The 26,410-nt window shown below is 41.1% G+C and overlaps 2 protein-coding genes across 2 annotated transcripts in view; one reads left to right on the plus strand and one right to left on the minus strand.

The window, feature by feature from the left end:
* Positions 1-4,874: 4,874 nt before the first annotated feature.
* On the plus strand, positions 4,875-14,951 carry ERMN (ermin). The gene is made up of 3 exons (XM_054044543.1): positions 4,875-5,224; positions 5,614-5,706; positions 13,286-14,951. Exons 1-3 carry the CDS (start codon positions 4,978-4,980, stop codon positions 13,774-13,776), a joined length of 831 nt encoding a protein of 276 aa, XP_053900518.1. The 5' UTR covers positions 4,875-4,977; the 3' UTR covers positions 13,777-14,951.
* A 3,168-nt stretch (positions 14,952-18,119) lies between these two features.
* GALNT5 (polypeptide N-acetylgalactosaminyltransferase 5) overlaps positions 18,120-26,410 on the minus strand; it is a 36,318-nt gene continuing 28,027 nt past the window's right edge. Inside the window, exon 11 of the mRNA XM_054044018.1 lies at positions 18,120-24,655. Coding sequence (XP_053899993.1) covers positions 24,515-24,655 — 141 coding nt within the window. The 3' untranslated portion in view covers positions 18,120-24,514. The remainder of the gene's footprint in view (positions 24,656-26,410) is intronic.

The raw sequence follows: 26,410 nt of genomic DNA on the forward strand, positions 1-26,410 counted from the left end.
AATTCCCTATTTTATAAAAAAGCTAACAGAACAAAACAGAAAGTAGAAGGGGAAGAAACACACATTTTCCCAGTGAGTTTCACAGTTATTTCCTGACAGCAGAAGAATGTTGAGATTCAGGACTCCTGGGTTCAATTCCAAGTTATGGAGAGAAGTTATGGAGACCCTCCTGTTCATATTTCCCCTCTCACCCATCTCCTGTCCCTGTTCTGTCATTGGCTCCTATTTCCCCTCCACAGCTCCTATTCCTTTCCCACTGTGCCTCTATAACCCCCTGCTTATCCTTGGCTCCCCTACCTCCATCCTCTCTACATTTGAGTCAGGCTACTGGGGTTCCAGTACTCAATGCACTGAAGACATGATTTCCGTGCTCGCAGTTCTGGTGTCCATTGTCATAGCAGCCTCTGGCAGCTGGGAGCGGCAATTGCAGGGGACATCTTGGTAGGCCCCTAAAGGTCATGAGTGGTGCAGGCTCATTTGTTCTGTGGGGATGTGCATATACATATGGTTGGCACAATGGAGGTGTGTGGCGAGAGGGTATACTCAATGCAGGTGGAATTTTTGGAGACTTTAACTGCCAGCTTCTAATAAACCTTTTCTGAGCATGGGCAAACTGTTCATTTTTTTTTACAGAGACTTATATTTTGGTTAAATCTGGGACAGAAAAAGACACATTCCAGACAATAGGGTGATTCCCATGACAAATTTCACGTCCCTGTTCCAAATCATGGAGTTGCTAAAGCGTCTCAGTGAAATGATTGTAAGCTTTCTTTAACATGGGCAAAACAATATATTTTCCCCTAACCTCATTCCTGGAAAAGACTGACCTATTTTTGCTGAAACGTAAAAAAATCAGCCCGGGCCAGACAGCCAGCATAGGAAAATTTCAGCCCAAACAGCTAAAGTTTGCGAAGATTTGAGCAAGCAAAAATGGCTGGATAATGGCAAGTGTTAGGCAACCTTAACTACAGATGTCACTACCAGATTGATGAAAATAATAATAATAAAAATAATTAATAATAAAAATGTGCAGGAAATACTAAGCCATGATGTTGGATTTCAGTAAGGATAGGAGTTTAGAAGTCAGTTAGAGAAGGAGTAAAAGGACTTCCTAGAACTTTTAGGTACCTAGAAAAAGCTTTTTGTTTTTGGTTGAAAACTGGGACAAAAGTTTGGGTCAATTCTTGTTGAATCAGATCTGGGTGCTCATTCCTAATATCAAGCCTGTTGTTCTAATAAAAAATGTAGGATACTACAAAGATGCCAGTCATGTTTCAAATGAAATGGCTGCTGGACTGGCCATTATTTCTATCGGACACAAAACTGAAGTCCTCTGACCAGTTGTGGGTATTATAGATACCCTGGCTCTGTTGGCAATGGAAGTAATGCTAAATACCATGGTGACTGGCATACTAGAGGTAGATTAGATTAGTGCTTTTTAACCTTTCCCATATTGGGACCTCCTTTCCCGATACTCCCTCCCATTTAGCAATATGGGAAAGGTGATTGTAAACTTCTGACTCCTGTTTGTGACCCCAGGGTGAAAGCCCATGTTATAACACAGCTCTGGTTAGAAGCATTTGGAGCAAGCTGATACTGGTATGGTTTGGGGCTGCTCTAACCTATAACCTGCTGGATATGGCCATGAAGGGTTGGTCCACCAGCTGAGTATTACCAGAGTGCTGCAGTGCTCAAGTCACTCCCCCCAGGATCCCCACTGACACTGGAGGCTGGTGGCCTGGGGAGGATGGCCTATGGCAGCTCTATGCCACCTAGGGTGTCTCTTAGGACATCTGCCACCTTTCTGGTCTCTTTATGTCATAGGAGTGGTGAAAATGGCCCAGAGTGAGGCTTGGCATGGAACACCAAGTGTTTGATTTTTCTTTAATTAACTACATTGGCCTTTAACATAGACTGGAGAGAACACTTCTGTCTTTCAGAATGCACGATGATGAATGAATGCAATAAGTATCATGGGATCAAAGCAGCACATTGAACCACTCTAGCTCTCCTAAGCCAACCCATTAATAGTCAATATCAATCTATTGGTATATACATTGTACTAAGTGGGCCTCACAGCTGTCACTGACAGCATACTTTGCAAACCAAGACATTGGAGATGCTCAGCTAAGCTCCATTTCTGCCTCCAATTCAGTGGTGTTGCCCATTGGGAGAAGCATTGGGAACAAGACTGACTGCCAAATAAGAACATGTCACATTTCATTGCCATAAATTAGAGCACCGCTTTAAGGAGGCCATTTGAACAATCCTGAATGTTCTTTTTATATCAGGGGGTACAGGAGCAGCAGCAGCGTATGGTTTTAAAATTACCTATTGCACTCTTAACCTATTTGCCAAGTATCCAATTTCTTTCCTTGTGGCTACCTATGCTTCCATATGCTCAATCCACATTCAAGATTTTATACTCATGAAAAGTTAAAACAATTACAAATCATTTACACCAAACTCATTTTTATGATACCACCTGATGTACTGGGATTTCACTGAGCCTCTCCTGCTCCACCAGCCTGGATTCCCTCTTCCTGTTTTGCTAAATTAGGCTCTCCAGCCTCTTGCAGCGCACACGCACATGCACACACACACACACACACGGGTAGGGCCACACTCAACTGCAGACACAGACTGAAGTCAGCTCTGTGTGAGAGGACTCTCCCAGCACTCACGTGCACACCCCTTTTGGGAGATAAACCCAAGTTAATACTGTCTTGCGCTTGTATAGAAAGACCTGCACAGCACAAGCTCATAAAAATTCGCCCTCTCCCTCAATGTGGAGAGAGATGTGCACAGCTTCTTGCACCCCCTCCCACTCCCGATATGAATTGCACAAACTGGGTTATGTTATAAACAAGAAATACGTATATTAACTACAAAAGGTAAATTTTAAGTGATTATAAGGGATAGCAAATAGAGCAAAGCAGATTACCTTTGTAAATAAACAAAAACCGCAAACTGAGCTTAACACATTAGATAGGTAAGATATAAATTAGCAAATTCTCACCCTGAGTGATAAACAGGCTGGCAGATTCTTAAGGCACAAGTTGCCTTGGCTTTCCCAGGTTTTCATACACAGGCTAAAAATCCCTCTAGCCTGGGACCTTCACTTCCCACGGTTCAGTCTGTTCCTCAGGTTTTTCCAGGTGTGTTGTTGTAGGGAGAGTGAGATCCCCTCCACATCATGTCATTTTCCTCTTTTTGTATCTTCTCCCCACTTGCTCTTTTGCTGTGACCTGGGTCAAACAGTTCCCAGTGTGTAGTGCTATTTCTGAGAGACTTCTATTGTACACAGTTCCTGGGGTAATCCTTGTGCTTGTGTGCATTTCCTCAGTAAGCCATTAACATTATTTGGCCTTTTTACTGTCGTACCTGAAAGGCTGCTTATGGGTGTTTTCAACCTCAGGACATGTTTCAGAAACACATACATAGCCAAACTTCACAAACAATGATAGCACATACAATCCAATGAGATATCACTGTCTAGCAGATCAAAACTTTTAGAATGACACCTCACTAGGCATACTTTGTATAAGACATATCCTAATTACATGACAGTGGTGGATATTGGGGTGTCAGGGTGTAACAGTAGTGACATGAAAAGACATTTAAAGCAGAAGATTTCATTCTTACGTAAACTTGGCTTCAGATGCTAGGCTTGTGAAAGAGACTGTGAGAACAGGTCCAGCTATGGGCAGAAAATGACTCTGACACCCAGGTCCAGCCAACTGCTTCCCAGTGAACTACAGCAATGAGTTCACTCATTCTTTGTGAGTACTGTACCTTAGAAAGTTTCTCAAACTCAGTTAGCTTGTAGGTCAGGTTGATAATCAGTGATGTACGTATTAGTCTCATGCCACTGCCCCTATTATGTTCCTTTAACATAGGGAATATTATTGTTGCTGGGACTAAAACTTGGATTAGTAAAATGGGGAAACACTGTTGATATGTTATACTATGAGCCACGCTGTTTGCTGAGACTTTATCTTCATTCTACTGTAAGTTTTTCTACTACACACGGTAACACTTAGAAATATCCTGTCATCTGGAGCTCATCGACTCACCTTCTCATTTCAAAACTCATCTCAAAATGTTTCTGTCCCTCGTGCCTGTCCTGCTGCTGTTTTTCATTTTAATTCTCTGGTCTTATTTCTAAGTGCAAAATCTTGAAAGATGCTGAGGGCTTGCAGCTTCCACTGAATTAAATGCCCGTGGCAGGTGCTCAGCACCTCTCATAGTTTAGCCCTATCTCTGTAAAGCATTTTTGGACACAGTTGGCCTGAGTGATGCTGTACTAAAGAAAGTGGCATTATACTGTATTGTATGCAAAATATGTGCACTTATTAAACAAGCTAGTTTATTTCTTACCAAATAGAAAATGAAGCCATTGTCTGACCAACAGTATTTCAAGGTTTACCAGAACATAAACCTGGTTGGGAATGTTAAGCTGGTTACACATAACTAATATGAATAAAGGTGGTCACTCACTATGGCTTAAAGATTTAGAACAATTGTTGCTCCTGTTACAAGGCGAACGCACAAAGAGCCATTGTGACAAGAGTACAAAATCTCTGTTTATTACCATGGGGCTGACATGCTGAAAGACCCGCTCTGCATGCCAGCACAAAAGCTTTGTTGCTTCAGATTGTTTGTTTATGTAAATTAAAATGGTGCATTTAATTATGCAACTGGAAGATCTAAGCAACAAGCAAGGTGCTGATTGGATAGTTTTGTAGAAGGGGACTGCTGGCAAATCCTAGACAAATCCTGACATTGTTACTCTGTTCTCTGTTTTGCTACAACGCCTTCAGAAGAAGAGAAGCTTTTGACTATTCGAGGGGGGGAGGTAGAACAGTAAGAAAGGTAATAAGGTGTATAGCTTATTTTTTCTGCAGTGGTTGTAGGATACTGGGACTTCAGTGGAAGTGTACGACCCAAAGGAATTAATTGGACACTACAGTAATCATGACCGAAGAAGTCCCAATTGCATCTAGCATACTTGAGTACAATGGGAATGTACCACCTGAAAAAACTCAGCTGCAGGTCATTGATATTATTGATGAAATAGCAAAATCTGTTGGGACAGTTCCATGTGAAAATGCAGAAACCAGTCTTGAAGCTCCACTTAAAAAGGAAAATCAAGAGGATAACAAGAATTTAGTAGAGGACAACACAATATGTGGTGCTCTCGATGGGGAGAAGCAATGCAAAGGTAAAGTACAATACTGTCTCTTTTCAATTTGTTTGGGAAGAAAACCCAATCCTTTATTTTACATATAGCATAATGAATAATAGAATGTAATTTACATGTTATCAGAAACTCCACACACATGAATAGACCTAAACCAGGATAAGAGGTGATTCACAATCAGATATAAATTTGAACTAACAAGGAATGGAAACAACGAGAAAGAGAAATTATTAGCTGTCTACAGTATTGCTACAAGCACAGCAAGATGTAGTAAGAGCTCAAGAGATAAGCAGTTTTTAGTTTCCACTTATCATATACAGGTGACAGTATGTAACTATGAAAACTAGTCATCATCATCATTACTAACTCCTGTCATTAGTCACTTTCTCACTGTCTTGTGTCTTCTAAAGAAAAACAAGAGGAAAACAATGCAACTCTAGAGGAGGGATCAGCTGACATCCCTTCCGAGAACACAAGAACTGATGAAGAAAAATCAAGAGAAGGTAATGAGAAATGCTGTCTGATGTATGGTATTTTGCTGACCATATGAACATAGGGATGACTTTTGAAGAGAACAATTGCATGGGTATTTATTTTTCCAAATAACAAGATAGGAAACTTATCCGAATTCTAATTCTGCATTGAGCAGTAAGTCACTCATGATTTATAGCACTGCAGAACCTTAGAAAACATCACTGGTACAGCAAGGTACAACGTGCCTGAATTAGTGTATCTGATAATTAGCGTATCTGTTTAGAGAAGGGATTGCTATAGTTACCTTTCTTTTTCATAAGCCCATCTGACTGTAATATCATTCATGTAGAATCTCCAGCTCTTACCATACTAGCTTGCACATGAATAGTAATCAAATGCAGCATAGATCTATTTAGAAAAATACAGAAAAATAACTCTGAAATATTTTTCACACTTGAATCAATGTTAAAGTCATATGAATAAAGAGAATTACTATATGGAACTTTCAGGGATAGGTGCAGAAGAACTGTATAAATACTACCACATATGGTATCCTCAGAATCTGAGGATAATTACACTTGCTTTGATTAAGGAAAGGAACAATATATAAACATTTATCAGTGGCTACATTATATTTCATAGAAGCTCCATAGGTTCGAGAAAGTAAATCATGATGGAGGCTTTTCCTTCTTAAAGTGACATCTATATTCCAACGGTATTGCCTTACAAGTGTACAATAAAACCTAGTAAGTAATCTTTCACAGACTCCCCTCTCCCCAATGCCTGGCCACAAGCACTTTATCTCTAAATTGCAGGCAGCTTTTTAGTACCTAACCAATTTAGCCTAATTAATACTTAGGACCCCACAGGCAAAATGTTGAATAGATCATTTGTTGCAACATTAAAGCGTCATTTAAAATAGAGATGTGCCAAATAGGACAAATAGGAGATACCCATCTAAATGTAGTCTGCCACCTTTGAATGGGAGAAGCAAGTATAGAATATGTCTTGAGGGAATATACAAACCACCTGTGATTAATCCAGCTGGCGACTGGATGTCACTGTTGCGCTGTAATAATACAGTGTAGGGAGAGGGTGAGATGGTTGGAAAACTGGTCTAATGAGCCTGTTTTGCCTCCCTCACTGTATAGTTTATTCCCAAGGCTTGCTAGAATCCTGGTTCCCAATAAGGGCCTGATCATTCTCCCATTGACCTCAATGGCAAAACACCAATAGATTTCAATAAGAACAGGATTGGGCCCCAAATGAGCCACTTGTAGAATACCTACCCCGGTTGCATTGGCTCTTCTAACAGCTCTTTCCCAAGGCAAGGACACTTTCACCACACAATTAAATTCCTCTTCCCCCATCCACCCATAACAATCCTCTTATCTTGTTTCAGTTTCCAGTGTCCTTTTTAATCATTCCCCCAAGATCTTTAGCTATTTTCCTGGCAGTCATGGAAACCTCCTTTAGGTCTTTCTTCATTCTGGTGGGTCAGTATTTTCTACTTCCCTGCTCTCTGCACGGCAGGAAATCCAACTCTGATTATTTTTATAATGGAAAGTTTATTTTCCTGTTTGTTTTATTACTTTAGAAATATCAGATCTTGACTACCTTCTTTTTTTGGTGAAGGGACAATTTTGGGTAAGATCTCTGGAGGGCCTGGATGGTGGGATTATTAATTATTTTTTGTATTACAGTAGTACCTAAAGAACCCAGCTGTGATAAGGCTCCCATTAAGTTAGATACTGTATAAATGCATGAGTGACAGCTTGCCCTGAAGAGCCTGCAGTCTAAGTAACAAGACAGACAAAGGGTGGGAAGTGAAAAAGAGGTGCAGAAATGTGAAGCGACTTGCACAAATTCACACATCAGGTCAGCAGTGGAGCTGGAAATCAAAAGTAGAATTGAAAGTAGATCTCCTAACTTCCAGTCCAGTTACACTGCCTCCAATGAGCGTTACCTCCTACAAGGCTGAAACTGAGTTGCAGCTCTCCCATCTCAACTGAGGTGGCAGGGATATTGAGGTGGAAGGGGATGTGCAAGCTTCAACATCCCATTCCTAATTAGCTGTGAGACCATCTGCTGAGGTGTCAGCTTCCTTTGATATCACCAGTCTAGGTCCTCCAAAAATCTTGCCAAAGTCTCTGGCAAAACAAGGGAAGTGCTGGAGGAGGGGCATTAATAGTGTGAGATCATGAGGTGAGGCCATCTTTCAACACTAAATGGAACAAACACAATGATGATATTCACTTTGCAGTTCCCCTTTATTTCAGATTCTCACTGAATCCATCTACTACCATCTCATTGAAAGACCTAATGGCAAAAGACAGTGCACGAATGATACATTTTCCAGTAGCTCCCAACTCTTTGTCACCTTTATAGGGCAACAACAATGGGGAAATCATCAGTCCTCATAACTCCTTTCTGAACTGATTGTCCACCTTCACAAGGCTGTGGGGGTGGGGGGGAGGCATTCAGCACAGAAATAACTTTAAACTAGCCTCTTCTTTATTCTATCTTCCCTCCTCTGAAATTCTTTCAGAACTTCCTGGTTCACTGATGATATCTCAGAATGTATCATTCTGGGACCTCACAATACTATGGATTGCACAAATTTTAATGAGATTCCTGGTATTTATGATGCCAGATACTGTTACATCTTCTCAGAACCATAAAGAGGAAGAACAGTGGTACTATTAAAATATCAACATTTGGTAACAGACACCACATAGTTACCACATAGCTTCTTATTCTAATTATAAAGGGCAAGTGTGATAGTGTATCTCAGATACCACCCTGTGGTAATTGTTAGCAAATGCCCACTTTTTAATTGTGGCATTGGAGCAAGAAGGTTTCACAGAGGGGGAAAAAGGCAATGTTAATTAAAACTTATTTCTTTGCTGAAAGCTCCTCAAAACCAGGTTATTGAGGCTTTCAGCACACAGAAACCAATGCTTAATTGAGATTTAATTTTAGCTTTATGTCTTACATTTAATGAATGAACGAAGGATAGGCTGAATCTTAATTGAACAGCTCACTGAAACTTGGGACTCATTTTTCTTTCTCTTGAAAATCTTTTATTTCCCTCTCATGGGTGTAAGGATCACAGATTTTAGTAACATCTGTTTTGCATTGGAAAAATAACAAAAACATACAAATACCATATATTTGGAGCTAAATAAGATGACTTTAAATATCAGGCAAAATGTCCCAAAGATTAAATCTATTAGACTTCGGAATATTTTCCTACAGAAAGCTCCATTACCTTAATTTTAGGGACTAATCCTTCTCTGGCAGAATTGTATGGTTTAGATGACCTAATATGTCTCCATCTTCTGATTTCTTCTGATTCTTTGAGAGAAAATGTCTCATGTTTCAGGGCATACACTGATTTAGAGTGGGGGTTCCCCTAATGGCAAAATACAAAAATCGTGTTTCTTGAGGTTTTTCTTCCCTTGAGGCATCAAGTGTAAGCAATGATACAATTACTGTTAGAAACCAGAGTAGATGAACCAATTGTCTGCACTAAACAAGTGAACTTATGATGACTCATCATTTCCTAAGGAGAGATTAACAAATTGTATGTTCACTTATATAAATCCAGTTCATTTAAAATTCATTTTAATTCCAAAAACTCAATCCAGCTGGTTATTCCCGCAACTCCCACTTTTCTTGTCTTTTTAGTCTTTTTTTTTCTTCTGTTTTTTAAGTTTCTTTTTTTTAAACAAATTACATTTGGAAAAATGCCTGTCTGCTCTCATTGATACCATGATGAAAACATTGTCTAAGTTATTGCAGTTCTGTTCCAATGTTTTTAATTGGATCTCCTGGAAGGGTCTTACTCTTATGAATGGAGGAAGGCTAAAGTGCTGATAACCAATAGTAGAGTATGAGTTAATGGGGCCTAGAAATACCAAAATTTCCTAGAATGCTAGGATGGACTCCTGCTTGATTCCATGCATCTGGGGTCTCACTGTGCTTTCCTACAGCCTCTCACAGGGTAGGAAAAAGCCTACTTGCTGCAAAATGCTGCTAAGTCTTTGTGCTGAGCCGATTGCTATGCAGCATGCTGTGCTTGCCCTTAGGTGAGGGAATGAAATAAAAACCAGGGATCTGCAGTATGAGCCCACTCCTGAAGCTGTAGGATGCTGTCTCTTCCAGATGGCAAAGCCCCCTTTCAAATTGGAGACCCACATCCTGCCTTAAACCACCACAGCTGGCCACAAGGGAAACAGTGTTCAATCCTTTTAAGCTGCATTGTCTGACAGAATCAAGGATTAGAATGCCATGCTGTCTGGTCTGTCAGTAACACATCCAGAACTGAGGAGATAAAATATCCTGGATCTACTGAACAATGTTATGACTCATGGGATAAAATCTTTGCTGTGCCTCCTTGAGAATGGCGAGAATGATCAAGAACATAACTTTCTGATTCTCTATTGGCTGAGGGTCCCATGCCAAAGATTTAGATAGTATAAACCCTGAGGTGACTCTAACTCATCACTGTGTCATTGTAGACCAACCCACAGGATTAGGAAGTCATAACTCTTTCCCTAAACTTTCTCCTCCCCCACTTCCCTAAACTGAGTAGAACAGGAATGCAGACAAGAATCTGGCCCTTAGGGCCGGATTGTTATCCCTTACTCACATTGCCTAACATCTTTCTCTTCAGTGAGTCTCATTATTGGGGATACTCGCCATGTAGTGTACTCAACACGAGTAAGGATATCACAATCTGGCCTGTATTGAGGGGGAATGGTTTTAAAACAAAATCCTAAAGGTTTGAATATACAGGACTGAGCATGTGCAGCAGAAAATTCTGGTGAGCTGTTAGTTGTGCGCACATAAAAATATTGTGGTTTTAAAAAAACACTCACAGCAAAGTTGTTTGGTTACAGGAATTTACAAGCTCATTTGCAGAAGCAGGAAGAGATTGAAAACTCAATAGGCTTAATAGTGTTTGAGCAAGATGTTGTTGAGCTTGTAAGGAGAGCCAACCTCTTTGTTGTGGGTGAGGGAATTTATAGCACATTTGTAACTCTTGATCCAGGAGTGGAGCAACACACTTTGCAGGAGAAGCAGGTAGAACCTTCTCTCTGTGGAGGCAAACAACTGTGCAAGGAAGTGATGTTACACTGGTTCCATGTTCCGCTATCTTGGAAACCCTGTCTGGGTTGCTGCATATAATGTCCAGTGGAATAGACTAAGGGGGTTGTTATCTGAATAATAGAGGATGGGAACACAGCAAGCAGACGTTAGCTGTGTAGTGAAGCTATTCCTCTTTGGCGAAATAATTTGGAGTGAGGGGACTGGACACTGAGTCTCCCACCTCCTAAGTGAGTGCCCTACGCACCAGGCCATCGAATCATTCTCACCTGTGCTCTTTGGCCCACTGACTCTTTAAGTATTTAGTCAAAGTGAAATAGCTTCAACTGGGGAGGCTGAGGCTGCCCCCATCAGAATATCCCATAGCCCAGTGGTTGAGGAACTCATGTGAGAGGTGACAAATTCCTGTTCAAATCCTGTTCTCCTCATCAGGCAGAGGGGGGACTTGAACCAGAGTTCTCCCACAAGCCAGGTGAGTAACCTTACCTCTGGGCTAAAAGTTATGAGAGAGGTGGTGCTACTTCAGCCATTTTGAGTGGAATTAGGCAGCTTCTGAGCACGCCTACTGGATCGGGCCCTACAGATAGGCTAGGAGGTGGAGCACCTATCTTCCCTCAGTTTGTGAATCACATTGGAGCTTAGGCGTTCAGATGCCTAGATCTAGGCAGCAGTGCGCATGCCCCGAGACACAAATTTAGGCACCTAGGAATTTGTACGGTTGAAATGTAGGTGCTGAGTGAGTATAGGTACTTACAGGGTTAGGTGGCAGCTGAGCTGGGTTTTTGTGAATACCAGTAACCCCCAAATCTGGGATTTAGGAGTCTGAACTGGCAGTTAGGCACCCAAGTCTTTTTGTGACTCTACCTCCAAGAGTTATGGTTAACTATGCTCAAGATAATTGAGGTTGACTTCGGTGCTAGCTTAGCTGATGAAGCCTGTTGATCTTGGCAGCTCAAGCCACAAATAGCTCTGGAATTATTTTTACAGAAAAGATCAACATGCAAAAAAGCAAAAGAACTCCCCCCCCCGATACCTCCAGTCCAAACAAGTCCAGCAATCCTCCCTCTGCCCCATACACACTTTGTTAATGCAATATTAATGGCACAAGATTGCCTCATAAGAGCATGGGCTGCATTAGTTCCTTGCACACTTGGAAGGAGATGGCAGGCCAGCATGTCCATCTTAGCGAGAGGGTAGAAAGGCTCCCTGTGCCCTTTCTCACCCACCACCCCCATGCAGGAGCCTAGTCATCATTTGACTCTAAGATTGTGACCGTGTTGACATTGAAAGAGAAACCATGGCCCATGACACCTTTCCAATTTCCTGACTTTTTGGCATTTCCTGACTTTTGAGAGCTTGATTTCAGGACCTTCACATTGCATTAAGACTGATTATTTACATTAGCCATAACGAACCTTGGCAAAACATTCACTATATTTAGATTTGATTTCACATTATGTCACAAGCCATCACTTTCCAGCATCATTAAGGTGCACAAATTGATATTATTTATCACATCTATAATGCTATAGATGTGCATGGCACTTTGCAAAACAAGTAAGGTCATGATCTGTGCCCTAAAGAATTTACAGTTGAAGGGCCCAATTCTGGCTGTGGTACCATTCATGCCAATGAGTTATGCCTGGGAGCACTAATATCTAGTAATAACAATTTTCAGAATCAGGCTCTAAACTGAGACTAGGTGGAGACAATAGGACAGAAAGGGCTGGGGTTTGAAGTGATTGAAGACAATATGAACACAAGGTTACTTGGGAGAATACTGCATGCAGTTGGGGGGGTTGAACCAGTGGTTTATTTATTTTAACTAGATAGTAGTACTCAGGTGTGTACATACAAACACCACTCCTTGAAGAAGGAAGTTGTTATGATTTGCATTACAGTACTGAGGCCCCAACCATTATCAGAGCCCCATGCTGCTTAGGTGTTGTAAAAACACATGATGAGAGAGACAGTTCCTGCCCCAAAAGTTTCCAGTCTAAACAGACAAAGGATTGGAAGGGAAGCAGTGGCACAGTGACTCATCTAACATAACAGAGCAGGTCCAGGAATAGATTCTAGGTCTCCCTGACTCCCAGGCCCATGTGCTACCACACTCCCTCTCCTTTTCAAGGACAGATCATGGATGTGTGATAGATTGTATAGAGGAGGGTACTGGTAAAAACCACAAATTGGTACAAATAGTTATGCTAGATACAAAATCCACCAATGGGCAGGTTGGTATAAACAAAGAAGGCGTGACGGCATATCTGAGTGTTCATGGTGATAGAAAATCCAGCCTCAAGATATAGTTAGCTTCTGACGCATAGTCCTGTTCTGGAAAATGGTTGCTCAGTTTATCCTGTAGTTTCATGGTGGTGGGGATCTGCATATGTGAGCTATGGAATCCAGACTAAAATTCAAATGCAACTTTAACATTGCAGCATAAGAAATCCCCCGTCCCATACTTTATCCGAAACTAATTGGTTTTTGCTACAGGGCCCTGTGAGGAGATTATACCTGTAAGCACCAAAGAATGTGAAATAACTAGACAGGAGGAAAGGAACACAGAGCACTCTCAGGAAGAAACAGCTACTCGTGCTAATGAGGCCAAGGAGTTCCAAACAGCAGGAGCCCAGGAAGAAGCGCAGATGCTTGAACCCAAGGAGCAAATTAAAGCTGATACACAATTAGAAAGAGAGAATGTGGAAGAGGACGAGGAGAAGGAAGTGCAGCTGATAGAAAGCAAGAAAGAAAATGGTGGGGAGTCTCTTTTAAAGAAGCAAGAAAATGACAGGGAGGAATGCCCTCCTACCAGCCCCAGTTTTAACTTCCAGGCGGAGAAACCTGAGGAGCAGCCAGGCTCAGGGAAAAAAAATGATATCTCCAGACATAGTTATTCTAGATACAATACAATCTCCTATCGCAAGATCAGAAAAGGAAACACTAAACAAAGAATTGATGAATTTGAGTCCATGATGCATTTATAAACTGAGGTGGGGAATTTGCCTAAGCTGAGAGTTCATTTTGTTTTTTCAAGACGTATCGCTTCATGTCATATCAAGTCATCATTATATCCTTTTTGTATGTAATTTCATAATACACTGTGAAAATTTAACCTCTGTATTTCATTTTGAAATCATACAGAAGCATCCACAGGAGAAAAATAAAAACAACAGTTTGCTAAATATAATACAACCTGATTTAAAGTTTATCCATCCCCATCTCCCCCATCCTTTTCTTGTAACAAGATTCAGACACTAGAAATTTTTGAACTAATTGGAAATTCTGTAGCTGCATGCAGCAGAAAATGACCCATGCTATTTGCCATTCTGGTAATTAGTTGGCAGCAGAACAGTTCCAGTAAAACTAGAGAGTGCAGTAACGATAATAAAAGAGACAACTGTTTGCAACAGCAATGCTCTCTGTTTTGAAATCTGTTTATGTTGGTGTCTTACCGTGCACTAAAGCCGCCTTGTGCTATCACCAGTCCGTTTCCACTTTGTGCTGATGGAATAAAGGGCTAATTGCATAAACATGTAAATATAGATTAACAGAAAATAAGCACATAATGTTTCATTTGACAAAGCAATAAATCCACAAAGGTTCCTCCTCTGGCCCACACCCTGGTAGTGCTCCTTAATATATATCTTTAATCTGGAATGCACTGGTGTAATTACAAACAGTTACATCCAGCATCTAATACCATTAGTATCATCTGAGGGCACCTCTTAATTTTTGGGTCTGAATGGCTGGCACTATATATAATTCATTTTGTAAATGTTGGCATTTGCTGTTAAAATGTTCATGTTTCAATTAAACTCATTCTTGGGTTGATATATTCTGAATCTTTAGGAAACAGAGAATAATATATTACTTCAGATCTGCACTAAATGGTTTCATTACAGTAATAGATATTTTTGTTTCAGTCCATATATTTTAGTTAATATGATTAAGTTAAATATAAAATGAATACAAAAACAGTTAACATAATTTTACGCTACATGAGAATATCTCCAGTAACTAAAAGCAGCTCCTTTTTGGCAAGTATCTTTTCCCCTTTCCCAGAGCATCACTTCGTACTAAAATTTCTTCCTTAGTAGCCTGTGTCAGCTGTAGCCAGAGTATCATCAGCTACTGTGGGAGGAGATGTAATTGTTTTCAATTCAGAGCTTACATGAATTCATTATCTCTCTCTCTCTCTCTCTCTCTCTCTCTCAAAAAAATAAATAAATAAAAGTTGGGGGGGGGGGGGGGCGGGGAAGAAAGCATGCTGGCTAAACATGACGTGAATGGTTAATTTATCCATGAGCAGCTGTGGCAACTAATATCCAGACAGCTCATATGTATCTTTTGTGAATCTTCCATCAGTTATGGTAAATTAGATAACTGAATAGATACTGTACCATACAAATTAGAGGTCAGCATTTTATACACATACATATATATGGCACATATCATGTGTTTGTGTCTGTCTGTCTACCTGATAAAACCCACAACACTGAAAGTCAGTACTCTTCAAATGCGGCCATTTTGGATCCAAGTTTTTCTCACAACATTTCTTATCAGTTTTAAAAATACTCAATATTCTTTAAACGCAGCTTAAATCTCAGATCTTAGTGAGATTTTCAAAACCAGGCACATTTGAAGCATTAGCCGTTTTAAGTTGCCTGAGCACATTTCAGTATATTTGTAAACTCTTGAATAACTACAGTATGCATGAGCTGACACTGTTCAAATGTTTTAAAGAAAAATTCATCTTGGGCTGAAACAAGCTTGGCAAATTTCATCCCAGAAGGAATTTGTTTGGGAAAGTGGTCAGCAACAGAACAAGAGTGAGAGAGGAGGTTAGAAAGGAAGTTGGAACTCAGTGTTAGACAGGGGAATCTACCATACCTGCTAGAATAATGGCTCTTTTAATAACTAGTTTTACGTTTTCAGCGGCACCAAATATTGTTTTGAATTTTTTGTCCTACATAAAAGGCAATTATGTATTGGCTAGATGCAACAACAACAACAAAAAAGACAATTCTTCATTGTACAAACAAAACACAGTGCTCATTGTATTATTCAGCCTTGTTTATTTGCTCGTTGATTTGTGAAAACCCAGTGGTTAGCTCTTATGAAGTTGTATTGCTGTTTTATTAAAAAAATAAAATAAACCAGACTCCATTCCTGGACATTCAAGTGAGAATTACTTATTTTCTTTAAAAAGTATTTCATTGTGGGCCTGACTTTCAGTGGTGTTGAGCACCTGTAACTTCCATTGACTTCTGAAGTTGTGGTTGAAAAGCATTTCTGAAGAATCAGACCCCATCAAGTTCACCAATTGAGAGTTAATTAACTGGTGTATGAAAGATGCTAGATAAACACCCCTGGAGAATGAAGCTGATTATCCACTGAACAGGTACAGCATGGACATAAGCAATGCAAGTTTCCCCACATTGCCTCACCAATGTGTCTCAATCCTGTCCTGGAGGGACTGTCTCTACTGTTGGGAAGGTAATTCCAGCTTCAGGACCATTCAAGCTAGAAATTGCTGTTGAAACAATCATAAAGGTGACAATTAGAACCAATTGTGCTGATGATTTTATGACCTAGATACTTCTTGACCAGAGCTGGAACGAGAACACAATTCATTTCATGTGGCCACCAAACGGCCATCAAAATAGTCATGAATTTCAACGATTGCCAATCTGGGGCTGGATTAGAATGGGTAGCCTAAAAGTGAAAGGTGGACTCTTCTTGGGATGAGGATGAGTGTGGAGGGTGGGAAACACTGGCTGCAATGTGATTTTGATGATCAGTACTCTAATTGCTTGAGCCTTATTTGAAACCAGTCACTTAAAGGCCAGATTTTCAAAGGCACTTAGGAGGCTAAAGATGCAGATAGGCACATAGTAAGATTTTCAAAAGCACAGAATGAGGTTAGGTATCTAGGTCTCACTGAAGTCAATGGGATTTAGGTGCCTTACCTACTGAGATGGTTTTGAAAATCCCACTAGGCAACTACCTACACCTTTAGAGGCCTAAGTGCCTTTGAAATCTGTCCCCTTGATCTTAACAGTTCCCTACCTCGCCATTCAATCTCCTTGACACTTGCCTTTGAATAAAAGTCATGGAATTTATTCTCTTTCTGTCAAAGGCCAATATGGCTAAAAATATTCTGTACAGAAAAAAATGGACTAATTTACCTCAGAGAAGCAGACAATTATCTGCAAGTGTGTGTGTGTGTGTGTGTGTAAATACACACGCACACGTGTTTCTGAGTGGAGTGGAATGGGGTGGGTTAGTTTTTATTACTTGTAGGTCAAATAAGCTTAGTCTTGGGAGGAGTGAGCGCAGCTAGAAGCTAAGTTGTGACTTTAGGCAGTCTTCAGCAGGCGATGGTCTGTGAAATCCACCATCTCAGAAGTAGAACAAAGGGAAGGGAATACTTATTAGGAAGGAAGGATCTATGGACCTGATCCTATTCCCATTGAAGCCAATGACAAAACTCCCATTCACTTAAATGGTGCAGGATCAGGCTCCATGATAGATGACCAACTCGCATAGCTCAGACATATCTCAAAGACTTGATTCCTTTCCACAGTGGAGGTACCTTGTCATGTGATGTTGGCTCACACTTGAGGTTTTTTTTAAGGGTTTTAGAAAAGCTGATACCGATGGATATGTTTTTTAAATTTTAACTATTTAAATGGCAACATTTTAATTTGGATTTCAACATCTTCCTGCTGTCAGAAACAATTACCATGAACAACAACCAGATTCAATAGAGGAAGGTCTATTTTCATTAACTAAGCTCAGTGAAATGCAAAATGCAAATAAACAGCATAATTAGTACAAAGTGAATTGGAGATTTAAAAGTGCTTTACATTTTAATAATTTACCGCAGTGACAGGCAACCTGCGGTCCGAGGTCCGGACATGGCCCGTCAGGGTAATTCGCTGGCGGGCCGCGAGACAGTATTTACATTGACCATCCGCAGGCCTGGCTACCTGCAGCTTCCAGTGGCCGTGGTTCACCATTCCTGGTCAATGGGAGCTGTGGGAAGTGGCACAGGCCGTAGGGACATGCTGGCTGCCACTTCCCGCAGTTCCCATTGGCCGGGAATGGCGAACTGCGGCCCCTGGGAGCTGCTGGCAGCCGTGCCTGTGAACAGTCAATGTAAACAAACTGTCTCGTGGCCTGCCAGCAAATTACCCTGATGGGCCGCAGGTTGACCGCCACTGATCTACAGTGTTACCCAACAGTAACCCAGGGAAGGAAACATTCCATGGAATTCAGGAAAGCTAGTGACACAGTAACCATAGAGACACTCCAAAACAGGATATTCATGTACAGTCCTTTATTTCCATGTTTTCTAACTTTATTTTAAATACAAATCAAACCAGGTTTTCAACTTCAGCCTTCTGGATCCAGACTACTTACATAAATTAACATGGTGAAGGCCTGTTATCTTACAGACTGTTAAAACTCCCCATAAATCACATTTTATAAAAGACATTTGTTCACATTTTAAAAACTTGTACACCTTTGTCATCCACATAGTAATGAACAAAGCTACCACTCTTAAAATTTCTTTTACATTTGAGATATTTACATTGCATAGTGTCCCTGGGTACATATTTAAAATTCACAAAAAATGCTTTTAGTCAGAAATAATCTCAATGTTTTGAATAGGTACAAATGGAAACTAAAATAAAAGAGTTAAGTTCAGGAAGAGCAGTTATACGTGGAATGATACCTACATAGGACAATTCATCGCTTAAAACATAAAAAGTACCTAGCACCATTTGTAATACAAATTAAACAGTTGAGCTGCAAGTGGACAATGACCAAGGATCAGATTCTGGCCACTGCTGGATGGCTGGTTTGCACAGCTCACATTCCCAAAGCAGGCCTAAAGTTGATTTAAAAGTATCGCTACACTGCAATGGGGTAATGCGATTGCAGTAGGTATAGGCACACCCAACCTAGGTTTGATCAAGCAAGCTTATTCAAAATAGCACTGTAGACATGGTGTCACCACAGCCTGCCAGCCCAAGTACAATCCTGCATGGGACCTCCACTTGTGTTGCCACAGATTCAATGCTATTTTTAGTGAGCTGGCTTGATCAAAGCTAGTTTAGGTCTGCCTATACATGCTGCAATCACACCTCTTGGTTGCAATGTAGACATACCCTAACTGGCTAATCGGGGATTCCATCATAGGGCAGTTGGCCAGGGGGTAAAGGAGGAATGACAAACACTACTGTGGTTTGGCATTCCCTGGCTGCTGGAATGACCTATTGGTGGCTGTTATTGCTTTGAACAGGGCTGTTGCTGCAGTAAGTTGCTCCTGAGGACTGGACCAACATGCAGCGGCTCAAGAATCAAGGACTTACCAAGTTTGCCAACAGCCTTTGCAGCACCTACCTTTCCAAGTGCCAAACACTTGGTCCCAAAGCTCTGGTCCCAAGCTTCTAGTGTAGCATCTTTTATGACTCATTAGAAAAGTTAGATGATGTAGGTAAATATTTCTATTGTTTTGGAGTGATCCTAATTTTTGCTGTCTTTGGCAAAATCTCTGGAAAAGATTGATGTGAACTTCAGTGTTTTCGTCCTTTTTCATCATCCTCATAGGAATGAGACTATGCTAATTTCTACCCTTGAACGACCACAGCCTGGATCAAAGCTCTAATATATGTATAATAGATGATAATCCCTGATCGACAGGCTGGGGATGGAATATGATTTAAGAGGTCTTGTGCATCTCTAATGTCTATGATTCAAAGACACAAAAGGTATCAGAGTGCAGTGTTTGGTACTCAGGTTGTGAATGACATCACTGGAAAGTGTTAAAATTGTTTATTTTATTTTTGAAAAGATGAGCATGATTATCATCTGTCTGTATCCCAGCCAAGCAAGTCAGAGGCACTCATGGCTACCGAAGTGCTGGTAACATATGCACGCTTGTAGAAGAGTTGCCAAAGGGAGTAAGGCTCATTCTAGTAAATGGTCTCACATTTTTCTAATTAGAAGTGATTTTCATTTGCATCTGTGAACTAAGGACGCTGGAGGTGGTAATGGTAATCTGGTCTCTTACATGGGAATGTCAATGGGTGAGCAGGGATAAAGGTGTTCTTCACTGTCTCGTGGGCCCTCTTGGACAAATATAATTGTGAGTGGTTCCATGAAACCAAGAAAAACATATGCAGGCTTCTTCTTTGAATATTTACTGAGTATGCCAGAAAAATGTTCTCAGACAACGTTGATTGGTATAATCTAAGTGTTTCTTAATATTGTGTAACAGAACAGCAACAGTATTATTACCAGTAGTCCCTAGGGACATGCTAGAGACGTTAAGTAAGAGATACCAACACTGAAGTGAACATTTACACAAATCAGGAATAACAGTACAAGTGACAAGACTGGAAATGTGAAGTGACCATGACATATGACCATTTGGTGCATGTTAAGTGACAAATGATTGAATGTCAGCAAGCAGAATTTAATGAAATTCATGCTCCTGATAAAACATGACTGCACAAACAACATCTGTGTAATTTTTCTGATAGTGACTGCAGGCTAGTTGTATTACGAAAGGGGAAAAAATCAGGAAGACAGTTAGGATAGAAGCCAACTGTGAAAGTCTGTTAGGCAAATCAATATTTTGGCAGGCTCAGCCTGTCAAATACTGTCAGTGTTGCACCTTGATGTGAAAGGTAAAATTATACAGAGGCCCTTTTGAAAAATCAAAGAGAAAAGACGAGTTATTGTGTAACCGCCTGTAAACATTAGAGATGGCGAAGGCTTGGCTGTCATGAACAACAAGATACGAACTGAGTTGAAAGTTCAGTCCTATGTATGTAGAGAAATAAGGCAATGTGCTCGTATTTGGATAAACCAATTTTTCAACATACAAGAATTACATTTCTATTATGGACCATTCACACTTACACGAGTCTCCAGTTTGTCACAAAACATAACAAAAATATGGAAAAGGCATAATAAAAAGCTTGAGAAGAAAGTCCCATGTGCAAAACATTACGATACCCTGGATGTAGATATCATGTCGCAGCTGAATTTGACCCTATCAAAAAAGTAACTAAATGTTCTTTCCCTAAATGACAGTTATTCCAGTACGATTCCCCCCTTCCCATACAACAGACATAAAAGATCTTTTAAAAAGTTTCACAGTATGAAAAATGTACATGAGGATGAATTCATAGGGGTATTCAGTATGTTGAGTTTTGTCAACTGAGTGTATTGATTCCAAATAACTGTAAGAGTAAAGGTGAGTTCTCATTTTTACTGCACTACATCTAATTCTATCTTCCATGTGAGATACATGAATAAGGTCAAGAACAGGAAGCACTAAATTCTGCAGCCCTTTTTCAGACAAAACTCTTAGTTACTTTAATGGGGATTTGAATATTATGGGCTAGATTCTGGCTGCAAACAGCCAGTGAAGAATTCCCCTGGTGTAAGGAAACTCTCTGCTGCAATAAAGCTGGCAGAGCCGGCTCCTGCATCAGCCTCCCACCCATGGCACAAGGGAGTATTTGGGGTGGATAAGGAGGCTAGCAGAAGTCTGCTGCACTGAACAAATCCTCCACTGGTGTAGGGTCCCCTAGGGATCCTAGGTCAGAGATGTAAATCAGACCTGCCCCTGAGCTGAGCCATTGCAGACTGGCTAGGATCAGGCCAGATTCAGGGGCTCTAACTTGCTCCCTAACAGCTCCCCCAATTCCTCTGTGTTGGGTGGAGTTCAGATGCAGGGGAGAATCTAGCCCTATATGTCCCACTGACTTAACAATTGTAGCACTTTGATCTAAGAGAGTAAACGTGGAAACCCATCTTCCAAATCAACTCTTCATGAGAGAAGGGTCAGCACTTACGTGTCCTCAGCTTCTATGTTCATAGGCTTAAAACTTATCTGGAAAGTCTGAAATGGAAATATGGGACACATAGTCTTAGAGGACAATTTTGCCTTCAATTCTGCAGGGTGGATCTTCACTCAGAGCTGATACCCTAGCCTCATGCACAGAATAACTCCTGTTCCTGGACATGTGGAGCTCCTACTCGCCGTCTCCCCCTCCTATGAATATTCTAAATCAAGTCTGGCGGTTCTATACACACAAAGAGGGCAGATCAGAGCAAAGAGCCACCATTATACTCTTTCTCTGGGAGCAACTTTTATCAGTGTTCCCTTTGGGTTGCATTCCAGTGAAGAGACTGCAAAGCAAAATAATAAATATAAGGCTCGACTGTGCTCTGGCTCTGGGGGAGTGTACAAGGGACTCAGGAGGGTACGAGTCCATGTGTTCAGCTGGGCACAGGGCCTGCAAGGAGCTATTGCTGCTAGTGGTATTAGCCAGTCCAAAGGCTCATGACCCTGCCATGCCTATTGAACTGGTCAGCATAGCCGGTGGTCATTTGAAGGAGGTAATGGGTAGTCATAAGAGGATAAGAGGGGAGTTGAAGGACTGTGGATAGGTGCTAGCGTAGGCCAGGCAAAGAGATCCATCATAAAGGAGTTGGATGGTGAGGCTATGAGAGGGGCTCCAAAGCCCTGCTGGGGGTGCTCTTTTAGTAAACCAATCCTACACTTTCCAAAAGGTTAAAGCTTGGTTTGTAGAAAGCAAACGTTTTAGCCAATTCTTATCACAACTGCTTTGCCCGTCGAAGTGTAACATCACATGCTCTTTATCATTAATCGATACAATACCAAGGCTAGCTTCTGCCCTCTGCTATATGGTTGCACTGGGGCATAAGCAGACACAGGGAGTCACTTCCATCCTCTCTCCCTACTAGTAGCAAGGTAGGAAATATTTAGTGCTGAGGGGAGCAGAAGGAGATAGCACCAGCTATTATGCCATCCGAAATGCTGGGGCTTCAAGTGGGCAAAGTCAGTGAGGAGACGTCTCCCCTCTGCAGTCAGCTAGTGCACATGCTGCGTTCTGCCCACCCTAAGACATCCTTGTCCTGCGCTTCTACCTGGTACACAGCTGCCACCGCCACTCTGCTCCCACCAGTGCACGGCTCCTCCAGTGAAGTGCCGAAGTGCCCTAGCTATGTGTTTGCATCACAGACCAGCTACAGTTCAGCCAATCAAATGGATTTAAAAAAATATATGGATGTCTATAGTCAACAGACAGGAATGTATTCAGCAAAAGCCTAATCTGCTATTACATACTTTTAACAACTGCCCATCTTCTCATTCATCTGGAAGAGCAGAAGGAAATATCTTAGGTACAAAAACATTCAAAGCTTCCATGACAGATCATTTTCTATTCTAAGAAAAACAAAGATTCCATTTTTCCCATAGTGGCATGAGAAAGGAACAGGCAATTAACATAGACTCAGAGTTTCTCAGCTTTTGTCCCCTTGTTTTAAAAGTTTAACATTATTTAAGCTTTTCTGGTTTGCTTTGCATTGAATGCGTATACAGTACTATCGCATAACATGTGGCCAACCCAGGAACCATGAAATCATGCCCAACAGTGTGTGGCTGCCATCTTGGATTCACTAGTAGTGAGAAGCAAGTCCCTGCAGGTCTCTTTTTTTCAGGTTAAGCAGGCCCTTTCTGAGGATCTTCACCCCCATCACAACACGGTTCCCACACCCTTTGGTTTATTTTCCCTTTTCATGGCTCTGTGCTGAGGCACTTCTTTCCGGCTGAGAAGGGCTGAATGGAGAGTCTCTTTAAAGTCTCCTGCATTCATACTGTTCTTGCACTGGCCCAGAGGGTTAGCTGTAGTGCTAGATAAGGCACATCCCACTGCTTTGCAGCCTAACCACTCCTTGCCCATCTAGGAAGCAGGAGGTCAAACCAAGGTAGCAAATTCACGATGCCTGTATGCAAATACAGCACTTGTAGGGCCTTGCCTGCTGCTAGGTTAGAAGTGCTGAAAGATTTATATTTTTTGTGATTAAAGACGGGCTTTTGTCATGGGAAACCAAGCTTCAAAAGTGGCTCCAGGCACCTACCTTTCAGAATCAGTGAATCCAATTTGGTAGGAGCAGATTCCTGTGATCCTGGATGGATTTTTAGGTACTGGGCCTAGGTACTTTCATTTTGTTGGCTTGTGGAGGGATAAATGAGCAAATGTGGATCTTCCAAACAGCAGCACAAGATGCTATGTGCAGTCATAGGGATTGAACCCTGGAACTATTTCTGGTAGCTTGCATTAAAAAAATTAATGGAGATATCCCATCTCCTAGAACTGGAAGGGACCTTGAAAGGTCATTGAGTCCAGCCCCCTGCCTTCACTAGCAGGACCAAGTACTGATTTTGCCCCAGATCCCTAAGTGGCCCCCTCAAGGATTGAACTCACAACCCTGGGTTTAGCAGGCCAATGCTCAAACCACTGAGCTATCCCTCCCCCCTTAAACCTTCACTGACTGGCTTTAATCTCTCTGAAGCCAGTCAGTGAAGATCTGCTTAAGGTGGGAATGAGGAACTTTAGAAAGTATTTCCACTTACTGAAAAAACTTTCATTCAACCTTCCCCAAGTGCTCCACAGTGAGTGGAAAATATGCCTGAATGTTTTAAACCATATCAAACCAGATGTGCTGTTGCTTGATATTTTGATCTCTCAATATGGTGATTTAAAATGATGGATTTAAATTACCATTAGGAAATGAACCTCCAATTTTGTAATTGCTGTCACAAGTCTCACAGATGTCATTCTTGAATTCACACGATTTGAATTCTCTGCTTCTGTTTTGATCGTGTTCTCTTCAGTCAGCATAATAATTGCCAAACTGCCATTTCTGATAAGGATTTGAGGCATCACAGGCATTAACCCTCAGGATTTTGTGAGACTGATCCACTTCCAAACATGTTGGCTGCTGAAGGTGTTCTAAAACCATGTGATCCATCTAAAGAGAAACAGCACAGGACAATAGGTAACAGGACTCATACAGCAATTGTTATTATTTGCAACTGGAAAAAAAAAACCTTCAGAAATTATACTCAGTTTTCCCCAGTGGAGATTTTTGATCCCCAAGGATGCGCCCATTTTTGCATTTCTGCATTATGTAATGATTCATTCATGGGCTTAAAGGGAATTTTGGGTGGGATCCAAAGTTTACACCTGTTGTTGAACTAGAACTATATTAAACCTTCTGTGCTTCATGGGATTTTAATTCTTTGGAAATTAACGGATTAGTTTGCTTGCTGTCTGAATGGTAATTATCATGCAAAGGAAATAACTCCAGATGGCATTTGCAATATAGGATAACGTATGGCAGGAGACTTTGGTTTTCATACTGTGGTATTTCGCAACTGATGAAGTAAAAGCACACTTACTATGATGAAAAGTGTGTTAGGTAATTTGTTAATTAAGTCCAAGAGCTGGGATGCTAAATTGGATTATGAAATCGTGAGGAGTTTGAATGATTAGGGGCCTTATTCTTATCCTTTTGCACTTGTGTGCGCATTTTTTTAACCTACTTCTACTTATTGCAAGTATTGCAATACTACAAGTATCCTCAGTGGTAGGGACATTTTTACATTATTGCTTTACTCTGTATAATATTTGATAGCATAATTTCAGTCATGTATCTTAGTGAAATATTAGTGAAATCACCAACAGACTATTTTATTTGAACAAGTAATGGGGCTTTGTATGTGTATGACAAATTCATTGAACATGCCTTTGTTCTGATGAGAATTATGATACCTGATGAGGGGTAAGGACGTCACTATTCCTGTGGCCAGCATTAACTCATTTTCCCCCTTGTTTTCTGGTTTGCAATATTCAGTTGCTGGAGTGACTAGTTTTTAACCCTTGTTATATAGTAACTCAAACTAGTCTCCTTTGTAATCAGCTTCCAAATCATCTTTCAGCAAAACAGCATCAAGTACCATATGGAAAGCCAGTGAATGTGAACCTAACTGGATTACAATAATACTCCTTTTTCTTGCAGACAGTACGGTGACACGCACATTAGAAAGTTAGAGATTTGGTTATATTAGGTGCCCTCTCCAAATTGTATCCTTTTCAGGAATGACAATTTTTTGTTTGTTTTTGTTGCAGAAATGGCATTTGCCAGAACCTCACAAAATGCTTCAGTCCTGTTAGGCTCCAAATTTAATCACCTTTAGGATTGTCCTAATGCCCCCTGGACTCTAAATGTCTCTGACTTCTAACATTACACTCTATCATTCCTGAACAATTCCTAACGAAACTAACAATAGCCATTGTTTTTGTAGGACTTGGACAACAGCAATGTTGTGTTCCACCAGCTGACTCTGTGCTAAGAGTTAAGTAGCCCTTGTGATGTGATGTCTACTCCCACACAAGACTGAAATGGATTAAGATGGCCCGGCAGGCCAATTAACTGCACAGGCTGTGCCTGGAGGGGGAGCCAGGGAACAGGGAATTGATTGAAACCAGGCTCAGCTGGGCAGGAACAGGTGAGGCCTATAATGCCAGGAAGCTGACAACAGACAAAGGCTGCTGAGAAAGGCTGTAGCCACTCCCTGAGAAGAGGGAGAAGGATTTGGAGTTAGTATACCCAGAGAAAGGAGGGGAACCGGGAGTGGTAGGAAGGAGACCAGGGAAGGAGCAACAAGGACTGCAGGAAAGCAGGCCATAGTTGCAGGTATAGGGTCCCTGGACTGGAACCCAG

This window comes from Malaclemys terrapin, chromosome 11 (assembly GCF_027887155.1).
Source record: "Malaclemys terrapin pileata isolate rMalTer1 chromosome 11, rMalTer1.hap1, whole genome shotgun sequence".
Classification (NCBI taxonomy): Eukaryota; Metazoa; Chordata; order Testudines; family Emydidae; genus Malaclemys; species Malaclemys terrapin.